The 12072-nt window shown below is 37.5% G+C and overlaps 1 protein-coding gene across 7 annotated transcripts in view; it reads left to right on the top strand.

Annotated features, from left to right (window-relative positions):
* The first annotated feature begins 1074 nt into the window (after nucleotides 1–1074).
* Nucleotides 1075–12072, top strand: part of PHF3 (PHD finger protein 3) — an 87035-nt gene continuing 76037 nt past the window's right edge. Inside the window, exons 1-3 of one of the 7 annotated variants that reach the window (XM_028097521.2) lie at nucleotides 1075–1396; nucleotides 2187–2335; nucleotides 11587–11855. In XM_028097521.2, the coding sequence (XP_027953322.1) occupies nucleotides 2334–2335; nucleotides 11587–11855 (271 nt within the window). In that variant the 5' untranslated portion in view covers nucleotides 1075–1396; nucleotides 2187–2333. Of the gene's footprint in view, nucleotides 1397–1686; nucleotides 1704–2186; nucleotides 2336–11560; nucleotides 11856–12072 lie in introns of those variants that run through there. The other 6 variants (XM_028097523.2, XM_028097522.2, XM_088023931.1 and 3 more) reach the window with 6 other exon arrangements.

The raw sequence follows: 12072 nt of genomic DNA, 5'->3' as shown, positions 1-12072 counted from the left end.
GAGCCTAGCAGGTGCTGGCTATCATTCTTTAGTGGGTACTGTAATGGTCTTTGCAAAAAGAAGGCACAATCCCTGTCCTTAAACGGGCTCATTTTGGTCCTAGTGATGACTAGCAACAATGATCTCACAGTGTTTATAATGGACCGAGATAGAGGTCAGCCCAAGCTGCTGTGGAAGCAAGTAATCTAGACCAGTGGTTTTCAAACTTTTTCGTCTCAGGACCCCTATACACTTCCAAGAGCTTTTGTTTATATGGGTTAGTTATTTACCATCATAGGAATTAAATCTAAGAATAAAACATTTTAAAAAATAACAAAATTCATTGTTATAATCGATTATGAAAAATACATTTTCCAACAAAATTTAATGAAAAGGGTGGCATTGTTTTAAATTTTTGCACATTTCTTCAGGGTCTGGCTGAATAGATGGCTGGATTCTCCTGCTTCTGAATTTAATCAGTTGCTACATGTTTTGGTTGAAGAAGATGAAGAAAATTTGGCCTTAAAACATATGGAATTGTCAAAGAGTTAAAGCTTCTCTGAAAGGTTTCCGGAATCCTTCAGAGGATCCTCTTGATACATTTTGAGAACTGCTGACTTCGACCAGGAATGATTCTTGGAGAAGGCAACTTGAGTCCTGAAGATGACTAAGGAGGGGAATGGAGGTGGTTAATGATGGGACTGTTGTGCACACCCAGCCGGGATTCTTGGGCAAGGGGCTCATCTACTCCGCTCTAGTCTTCCATTTTTGAAAGCAAACCCAATTAATGAAAAGTATTGGGGGGGCAAATTTGACTATCAATATTACATTATCTATGAAGCCTTCGTGCTTATTACAATCGAGAAAAACTGATCTTTGCCTCACCTCTTCGGGCCGCCAGCGAGATGATAGCTAAAGGCCCGAAGGCGTGCCGCGCCCTCAGAAGACTGGGAGGGGCGCGGAAGCGCAGGGAAGTGCGACTGCCTGGGCCCCGCGGAGGCGCGGCGCGGGAGGGCCCACACTGCGCAGGCGCAGCGTGCAGGCCGCGGCCCCCGGAACGGTAAACAGTGGGGTCACGTGACGCGGCCCGGCTCCTGCCCCCGCGCCGCCGCCGCACGCCGATGGCTGCGGGGTCTCGCGCCGCCGCACGGTCCCCACGAGGCGAGCGACCCTCGGGCCCTGGGCGGCGGTGGCTGCTACGAAGATAAAGAGGGCGGCGCGGAAGCCGGGCTAGTGTCGTCAGCAGCAGCCGCTCGGCCCGGTGAGGAAAAGAGGCTGTGGCAGCGACGCCGACGTCCTGCGCGTACCCCCTCTCCTCGGCACCCACCGGGCCCCCTCCTCCTCGGCGGCGGCGGCGGCGGCAGCGGCCACCATCTTCCTCTTGCTGCCAGTGGTAGCGCTCGTCTGGCGGAGCTGGGTGAGTTGCGGCTCTGGCCGCGGCCAGGGAGACGGGCAATCCTCCCCTCCCCCATCCCCTTCCACACGCACAGCGCCTCCGCGGGCCTCCCCGCCCCTCCTGCGGCGGGCACTCCGCGCCTTTCTCCCGCGCAGCCGGGAAACCTGACCGACCTCTTGCGCAACGTCCTCGGCCTGCCCGGGCCGCGCCTCTGTAGCCCGGGACCGTTTGGACCTTGGGCTGGGAGGGAGGCGCGGCGGCGAGGTCGTCAGGCGGGGAGGGTCGGGACCGCGGCCTCTCCCCGGCTCCTGCTCCCGGGCCTTCGGCGGTGAGTGTGCCCTACAGCCGGCGCCGCCGCCGCGCGGGCGCGCAGGCCCGCAGGGACCGCGGGCGCTGCCAGGAAGGCCTGGTCCGCAGGCCCCCGGACCCGGCCCTTCGGACCTCTTTTCTCCAAAGGAGTCCGGCTTTGAGCTTTGGGCCCTGGGTCTGGGAAGCCAGGATTGGCCTTTGCCGCGAGGCCCAGCCTCGTCCCAGCTTTTGGAGAGGGGGGAGTTGGCGCTCTATCCATCCTCCTGCAACCGCGCGCTTTTGTGCTCGGGACCCAAACTGTCGACTCCTTTTGCTTAGTTTGAAATGGGAAGCCTAGAATCTGGCCTTCGGGTAATACGATTAATTTAATGAACCACTTGTCGATACGTGTGTGTTAATGGTGCTAAATAATTGATCACCTGACACGGGGGGGGCGGGGAGGAGGAAGAAAGGGAGAGAATGTTGGTACGGCGCATAGTCCTGTTTCCCTTCTTTCCCCCAGCAATGTGTTGCCGGGTCCGACGACCTTTTCCCATCTTTGGATTTTTAAGTGCCATTTCCTAGAGACTATGATTCGAGGTAGTTTGAATGCATGGTTATTGGTGCTATTCAGGAATCATTCGCAGATTATGATCATGGATAATCATTAATGTAAGTGGCAACAACGCTTTGTTATCTACCTTTTTAAAATCTTAATTACGTGTAGAGGTACTTAATTTAAAATCAGACATTGGTTACTGAGCCTTTCCCAAATGCTTTACTACCTTATTTTAAGCTAAAAAAAAAAAAAAAGATGCAGTAAACTATTTAGGGAGTACATTGTTCTACTTAGTTACTATTTTGGGGTCGGACTTGTCTTCCTTTTTACAAACTGGTTGTTTGAGATCTTCCGAAACTACGCCTGCATTACTCATTCATTTCCTACCATTTTTTGATTCTTGAATGAAGTGTTTGGGATTGTGAAAATGTTTGTAGATGTGTTTGTGGTTGGAAAGAGACATGAGTCAAAGAACCAAGAAATCTTTGCAGCATTCTTCTGTTTTTGAATTTGTATATTCATTCCGGAGCACAAGAGATGTGTAAATATTATTTCGGGTAGTTTTTACCTTTACTACCACTCGACCTTTTCTTAATTTTCTATTATTTTCTGTCCAGTGCTTCTGTTTACTAGCCCTATAGTACAATAACGAATTTTTTCTCCATCATTATCACTATCTTTTTTCATTATCACTATTTTAAATTACAAACTTCCCCATGATAGTAATATAATTTGAGAGGGGACTTAGGAGCTATTATCGCTCTGATTAAGCCACACACTGTTCAGTCAATTCTTGAGCTGCAGAAAGACTTCTACTCAACTGAAGTGGGCCACTTTTTAAGTATGCAGAATTTCAACAATAGATTTTAAGCTTTATTTGATAGCTGTATTGGTGATTTGTCAAAAGGATAACAAATGAGTTACTGATGGGACCAGTTTTCCCCTGTTCCTTGCATGCTTTATAGGTCCGTTTATTGAAGAGCATGAAAATGTAATTTATTATACTGCTTTTGCATCCTTGGGGAAGGTAGTGAATTTCCTTATCTATCACATGCCGTTGGGATAGACTTCACATAACTTTAGTTGATCCTTTGGTATACTCATCTGTTGCATATTCAAATAAGTCAAATCTAAAAGAAGTGGTATGTAAATGTAGGTGAAAATTAGCGTTGGTTAAATGCAAATTTCAGAATAGAAAAGTGGTAAAGAAGTTGTCTCTATGTTAAAATGGCTTAAAGCCATACTATTAAAATTTAAAATGTATTGAGATTGGAATTAGATAAGAAAGGTTGGTAATTTTTGAGTTCTGTCATAGCATATTAATAAAACTATTATTGATAAAAGTTTGGAAAGCAGCAATTGACAATTTGGATTACTGCAAAATTATCTTGAATTTAGATTTTTACATAGTATGGATTATATTTGGAAAAAACTGATGAATGTAAATTAGGCATACAGTTCTGTTGTTTTGAGTGCTGAAATGTAATGGTTATCTTCCTTGGTAATATGGTGTTGCCTTTTTGATACATTTTGCTTTCTTAAATGTGCACTTTTTTCCTTGTTTTTTACACAGATTTCTCATGAAATCCTTTTTACTTAATTTTTTGTCTAGAGATAAAATCTTTTTATTTTTTGAGGTAATGAAATTTATTAATCACCATCTCAGGTTTGTAGGTTACCCATAACTACTTCACCAGCGTCATGAAGTATCAGGAGGAGGGCTGATTTCAAAATATTTTCATTCATCCATGTTTCAGGAATTCTTTCTGACAAGTGGCTGCTGATTTCTTTCTTGTGTGGAGCAGTACATCTTGGGCTTTATTTCTCTCTCATTTCTTCTTGGAGCACCTCTGAGAATCCTGGAGTATCTTTTCAGAAGCTTAGACATTTTATTTTTTAACTACAAAAATGTCTTGGCAAGTTGTTAGACACTTAAAATACAGTTGTATGTTGAACAGTAAAAGGTAACTCCCTTTTAGTTTCTGCTGTCTGATTACTGGGAAAAGATAATTGAGGGTATTGATTTGATTCAAAATGTTTGACACCCAGGTGCTGTTTGTACCCTCAAGAAACCCTCAAGAAACCTAGGTTGAGAAACAAGATTCAAAGACGTGAGGCGTTAAATCATTGTATTAGAGTTAAAAGAAGAAATTTCAAGAATTACAGAAGGCATTGTGTGAGGAATTGTCAAATGTATAGACTGGATACTTACTCCTATGCATTGTATGTTTAATTTAGATCATTTTTTAATGGTCGGGATTTTCATTTTTATCATCATTTGTACCATGAAGAGAGGTGATGGATGAAGAGAAATAGTTGAATAAAAATTTCAAAATACTATTCAGAAGTTTTAATCCACACAATCTATTAGATGAAGTTTTAAATGGCATAGTAGATTGTACAGAAAGGCTAAACGTAATAGTTTTGTTTCATTCATAATTCGTGAGAGTTGGCCACATGAAAAAATTCTAAAATTGTAGACTGTGAAAATAAATTGCAGAGTTTGTAGTGGATAACTTCCAAAATGATGTTTATACACACTGAGGATAGATAGCCACTGTATTTTTTATATGTAGGGAGTGGCTTAGTGCGTATTTTCTAACTTATTTTGGAAGAAGTGTATGTCACTTTAGTTTTAGTATTTTTAGGATTTCATTAATGATATATTAAGAACAGAAAAATTAGTTTGTGTTATGTGAGTAGAGTGCATAAAGTATGGTAGTTTAAATGTGCAGACTCAGGAATCACAACACTGCCTGGGTTCCAGTTTGGGTATACTGGATATGTGACCTTGGGTAAATTACATAATGGTCTGGGCCTCCGTTTGTTCATCTGTAAAATAGATGCAATAATTGCACCTACCTCACAGTGTTGTTGGGAGGAACTAATGAGATAATGCATACAATACACTGAGCATAGGGCCTGGCACATAGTATATGCTAAAAGTACGTGTTAGCAGGACTGTTATTACCTAGGCCATAGTTCTAATGATGAACTACTTCCACTGTTTCTGTGGTTAATCCAAACTGCTAATGCTTTCCATAATATCAATAGGATATAGTTATAAACTTTGAAGTTAACTCAGTACAGTTGGCTAGTGTGATTCTGCTTTTGCCAGTTTCAACTTGTACTTGATAGTTCTTTTTCTAGATTCTTAGGTCAGCTTTAGTCTTAGTATGGCAGACACCTTGGGTTCTTATATTCTTTTACCTGATAAATTCAGAAAAGTTATGAACCTTGGTGCTTCTTACAGATTCTAACCAGTGAAACTGGAGTAGAATTTGATGTGTGTGTTTAGAGCAGTTGATGAGGTTGTGTTGCTCTATAGGATTATACTTCTAGAATTGTGTCATACCACATGGTTTAACCATTTAGTGATTTTCCTTACCTCTATCGTGGAAGGATAATTTATTATTCATCCTTAATGTTGTTATATTATGGTGGTTAAGAACTGACCTTTGTCTCAGAGCAGAATTGAGTCCCAGCCCTGTCACTTACTTATTCTATAATATTGGGTGTAACTTCGCTAAGCTTTAGCCCCACTCTTATGACTTGAGAATAATGATAGTACCTTACTAATTGTGTGGTTGTGAAGATTAAATGACATGCATTTAGCTTTAGTATAGTGCTTGACACATAATAAATATTCAATGCATTTTACTTTATAAACAGATATTATAGGGTAGTGGTAAGTGCATTGATTCTCGAATGAAATTTTCTGGGTTCAGATTTCAACACCACTTACTATAACAAGTAATTTAATCTCCTTGATCCCAATTAATTTCTTCCTTCCTTCATTTGTTTCTTCCTTTGTTTACTGGATTATAATATAGCATTGTTGTGAGGATTAAATTAATAAATATAGAGCAAGTTTCTTAACTTTAGCAGTTTTCTGGCTGGATAATTCTTTGTTGTGGGGCTTTCCTAGTGCATTGTAGTATATTTACTAGGTGCCGGTAGCCTGCCCTTCAGTTGCGATGGCCAAATGTCCTCTAGAGGGGCATAATCACCTCTGATTGAGAATTACTGATGTAAAGCATGTAGAACATTGCCTGGTGTGAAATTAGAGCACGTCATTTTACGTTTTTCGTCACCATTAGTGGTACTTTTATTTTTCTACTACTACTGCCTATTAGAAATTTGTTTATGGTAAGCATGACTAATGAATTGATGGCTTAATTTAAACTGTAGTATAGGGGCTGGAAGGCACCAAGTTTCCATTTCCAGGCTTTGCATTTAGATCTTTGCCTGGATTGCTTTTCCCCATTTTTGTATGGATCACTCTCTCTTTCCAGTTTTTGGCTTACATGTTGCCCTGTAATAAGATCTTCATTTAGCATTGTATATAGAAACTCTCCTCCCCCCATCACTATTACTCTAAGTTTTCATCATAGATTTTATAATCTCCTGAATATATTTGTACCCCCCATGCCATCCCCATACACTTACACACAAATATAGACTGTATGAGACAGACTGTATGAGACAGAGCTTCATCATGGGATAACCTCTTAGGGCCTTTGATAGCTTTAGTGATTTATTGTTAGGCTTAGATATATATATATATATATATTTTTTTTTTAAGGAGGTAACATGATAGAATACGTAGTTTTACTTTGAAGATGCTTCTGAAAAGTTGAGATAATTTTAATGTACTCTTAATTTAAAGGGGATTTTTGTAGAAGTGTAATTTTGTGTGTGTGTGCTGTTGGTGCTTTCTAAATCTTTCTGCTTTCTAGTCATACATGGAAAAATACATGCTGGTTTTTTTTCAGCATAAACTAAATTTGGCTGCAGTATAATTTTTTGTGAGTTAAGATAAAATAAGTATTTTAAAGTGGTAAATATCTTCAAACTCAGATTAAATTTTATTCAGAATGTTGGTAGTAATACTTATTTTTTAATTGTATTCTGAGTCTTTCTAAATGGTCTGTTAGGACTAAACTCTGTCATTCATAATTAGCATATGCTGTTCCCTTTGCCTGGAGTATCCTCTGGACCTTGAGGATCCAGCTGCTTAGATTTTCTTGGCCTCATAAGTTTCACCTTCCTCTGTGATGATGTCAGTCCTTCAATATGACACTTTCATATTTTGTTGTGATGTTTACATGTTGTTGTATTTGTTTATATGTCTGTAAGTTCCTTGAATTTTGAGAATTGTGTTTGTTTCACAGGTACCTGTGATAACTGATTAAGTGGATTATCCAATTCCCTGACTTAGTTGGATATATTTTATGGTCTGTAAACATGAGTTGTGACTGTGAACTGAGAAATAATTTCTGATTTTAGCATATATATATTCCCAAATTATTAGTATCGATTTAATTGGGTATATTCGTGTCATTAGTCACATAGCGTACACCCTAGATAGGCTTGTTATATTTTATTTTTCTTTATTTTTTTGAAGATTTTATTATTTTTTTTATTGGGGGGAGGGACAGAGGGGAAGGGACAGAGAGAATCTCAAATAGAGTCCACCCAGTGTAGAGCCCGATGCGGGCTTGATTTCACAACCTTGAGGTCATGAGCTGAGCTGAAATCAAGAGTTGGACGCTTAGCTGACTGAGCCACTCAGGTGCCCTTTGAAGATTTTATTTTTAAGTAATATGTCTGTACTCAGCGTGGGGCTCAAACTCACAACCAAGAGATCAAGAGTTGGATGCCCACTGACTGAGCCAGCCAGGCTCCCTTGTTTTAATTATTAAACTTATAATGGCAAATATAAGGAAGCATTTAAGTATAATGTCATTGTAAGAAATAGGAATTTGTTTAACTCAGTCTGTTTACTTAACAGGTATTGAATCAACTCTTAATTTTTTTTCTTAATTAGATCTGATTGTTTATCCACAATACTAGGTATCTCCCCTAATTCTATTTTATTATTATTTTTAAAATAAACCTTTAAACAATATCATTTTTTAAAAGTTTGTTTATTTAAATAATCTCTACACCCAACTTTGGGCTGGAACTCATGACCCCAAGATCAAGAGTCGCTTGCTCTTCTGACTGAGCCAGCCAGCTGCCCCTTCTCTAATTTTAGGTTAGTGTTTTAAAAAACTTATTTGGAATAATTTTAGACTTATAGAAAAATTGCTGACATTGTATAGAGTTCGTATATATCCTCATCCCAATTTCCTGATTGGTACATCTGACATAATGCTAGTGCCTTAATCAGAACTAGAGATTAAAATTGGTACATTGCTATTAACTAACTTCCGGACTTTATTTTGATTTTACTAGTTTTTCTACTACTGTCCTTTTTTTCTTCCATGATCCAACCCAGTTTACCACTCTGCGTTTAGTAGATTTTTACGTTCATGTTAAGTGACTTAATACTCCTGCAGTCAGCTTGTTTTCCAGTTTAGCATGGAAATAACAATAAAATGTTATTATTTTATTTTTGATAATGCTTGAAACTGATTTTTTAAAATAAATTACTTTATACTTCCATTAAATGTTACTTTCAAGATAGTCTTGTGGGATGACTATATACTATCATTTTTGGAATTCTTTGGAATTGCCCCCAGAGCCAGTTGCAACTGCTTATGAAAAGTCAGTCTTACTAATTTATAGCAGTTTTACAAGAAAACTCGTCTTGTGATGTGCTGTGTAAAAATTGTCTTCTTGGGACCCTTAAGTTTGGGATGCTTTATACCCTGTTCTCTGTTGGCATATTAAAGATGTCTCAATGGTAGATGCTTAGCAAATGTTTGTTGAATGAATTAAAGGTATTATTAAAGAAATGTAATTTTGTTTTGCCAGTCCTTCTCAACATTTGACCATGGAAGCTTTTTCCCTGATGTTCTTCTTTAAATCCAGATAAAACACGCCTTTTAAGTCATATACCAGTTTTGGCCAAATACCTGTACTGGAAAGTTTGGTTCACCCATCTTATTTACAATATGTTTTACTTTTTTTTTTAATTGTTCTTTAAAGACTAAATATTGTTTACCATTGAGATTAAAAAATATGCCACAGGCTCTTAAGGTAAGGATGGTTCACTAATAGCAGTGTTACTGAAAAAAATATGTTGCCTATTTAGGTCACTATTTGAGTGGGCTGGTCTTCCCTATAGCTTTGTGAGTTTGAGCTGTGTGATCATAATTTCTCAATACTCTGAATGTCTCCATCACTTGAAAGCACACAGCTAGTAGTAACAGAAAGGCTGACTTCAGGTGAAGTTTGTAGAATTTACCAGACTCGTGTTGCTGTGAGACTGAGTGCATTTTTAGTAGGTTCAGCATACTTTTTTTTAAAGAAGGAAAGTTAACTACTTGCTTTTAGAACTGGAGTTGCCCTTTTTTTCTTTTTGATTTATCTGAGGAAAGAAAAGATTACTAATTGGGATGCAACTTTGAAGAGGAGGTAGTCTTGGGTTCCAGCACATTCAGATAAACTAATTTGTCTGTAGTTCTAGCTACTTGATTGTGTAAACATTTAGTTAACATCTTTGTAAATTATTTTTAATTACCAGAAATTTATTATACTAAAAATTTTTTTTTGAACTTAAAAACATATTGGTGGAAGTATTGGTGATGTATGATAATTGAGCCTTTCTTAGTTACTGAGAATCAGGTAATTAGGGAATTAAAACTTTTCCTGACTTTTCGTCAGCCTTGTGAGCTATAATTTTCTTTTAATGGTATAGTTAGAGAATGCATGTAAAATAACCAGCAGATCAATCAAATAGTTAACATTTTATTTCAGTGTTTTATCAATATTTTAATATAAGTAAATTGCAAAATTTGAGAAGAGGTAGTAAAATCCTGTTTAGAAGGGGATTAACTTTTGTGAGAATGAGGAAATTTTCTTTCCTTTTTTTTAGGATTTTAAATTGCGTTACAATAAACTTTCCACTTAAAATGAACAGGTTGATGAATTTCAGTGTATGTATACATTTATGATTTAGGACATTTTCATCATCTCCCAAAGTATCTTCCTGTCCCTTTGCACTCTAGCCTTCTGTTATCCGAGGACCCAGGCAACCACTGATTTGTTGAAAGTTATGGACAATTATTTTTAAAGAGCCTTTGATGAGTCAAATCTAGTCAATTTCTAGCTTTGTAGCTCAGTGTGAAAGAGGAAGAGGTGTGGCTATGGGCTATGGAGCCTTGGAACCTGGGATTGAATCTTGGCTATTTTTTGGTTTGGGGAGAAGACATTTAAATTGTTTAAATGAATTTTATTTTATAAAACAAGTTATTTACATGTATCTTCTATATAGAGCCTATTACTGGAAATAAATGTGTTAAATTTAAGTAAAATGTTTAGCAGCATATAATATATAACCAGTAAATTGTTGAGTGTCTTTGGACTTCCTCTTCTTTCATCATTTTTATAGGAGAAAGAATCAAGGACAGTTTGAGGAAATTTTGGTAGATTTGGAGGCAGTCTAAAAATCATTGGAATTTTGGAACCCAAGATACTATCAGTTAATTGATTTTCTAGCTAACTGAATATTATTAGATGTTTTTGTTGATGCGCCCCCCCCACCTTCCAGAATACATTGGTTCAGTTTTTTCTGAAACCGGTATTGAAGATAATTCAACTTTTGATTAATCGAGGATCTTCTAGGGCATTAGATCACCTTTCTGAGCAGTATCTAGTATCAGTAGGTAACTAGCTTGACATCTGTATATATCTCACATAACTCACTAAAATAAAATTAAATCTCTGCTATGTTGTTTTCTTGTCATTTATCTCAATTTATACTAAAGGAGTTCCCCCCCCCCACTAAAATGCGTGTATGTTCACATCTCTCCTGCATATGTGTAGTTTTTTGAGTTTTGATTTGTTGGGTTTAATTAATAGTTTCTTTCCATTTTTTCCTCCTACCCCTGCAAACAACCTTTTCTCTCTATATTACCTTTCTTTAAATAATGTAAATGCTTTATAAATAAAACAAGGCTATTTTACAGTTTTAATAGGTATGGGACAATAATTTAAATAATTTGATTTTGGCTCCTCTATATGGATTTATTGTAAAAGCAGTGTCATTCTTAATTTATGAGAAGATTATGGTTAAAAACATATGGTTTTTATGGTTTAAGCCATGTCATTCTTTCAACTGTATCAAATTAATGGATTATATACATAGGTTTCCCCCCCTCAAAATAATGAATTGAGTAAACATTTAATAGGATTTCTGGTAAAATGATACTCTACATGTGTGATAAAGAAACATTTAGTAAAGATTCGTTCTACATGTCCAAATGTTTATTTTAAAAACAGAGAGGATTTTTTTTAAACAATTCAGAAATACCTAAGTGTGTTCTTAGACTCAAAACTATTAAAATAATTTGGTTTTAGGTGATTATCAATTGATAGCTTTATTTCTTATGGTATTTTTTTTGTCTTTCTATAGGGCTGAAAGACACACAGAAGTCTTCATGGATATAGTTGATACATTTAATCATTTAATTCCTACTGAACACTTAGATGATGCCCTATTTCTAGGATCCAACCTGGAGAATGAAGTCTGTGAGGATTTTAGTACAAGTCAAAATGTCTTAGAGGACTCGCTGAAGAACATGCTCAGCGATAAGGATCCTATGCTAGGATCTGCAAGTAACCAGTTCTGTTTGCCTGTTTTGGATAGCAATGATCCCAATTTCCAGATGCCTTGTTCAACAGGTAATTCTTACTTTTTTTTTTTCTTTTTTCTTTTTCTTTTTTTTTTTTTTTTAGTCTGCAATTTAAAATAAAAAGAATTTTCAGCAGCATCTTTTTTTTTCTTTTTCTTTTTTTTTTTTTGATGAGGGTAGTGAATTTAGGATTCTTTAACTTGAATTTAGAGCTTCTTTTCTAGACATCAGAATTAGACTTTAAATTTTCTTCCAAGGAATGTGGA

Source organism: Eumetopias jubatus, unplaced genomic scaffold (assembly GCF_037043125.1).
Source record: "Eumetopias jubatus isolate StellerSeaLion01/CBP00866 unplaced genomic scaffold, mEumJub1_p1.0 scaffold_6, whole genome shotgun sequence".
Taxonomy (NCBI): Eukaryota; Metazoa; Chordata; class Mammalia; order Carnivora; family Otariidae; genus Eumetopias; species Eumetopias jubatus.
The sequence above is the reverse complement of the archived record's forward strand: the minus strand, read 5'-3'. Positions and strand labels throughout refer to the sequence as shown.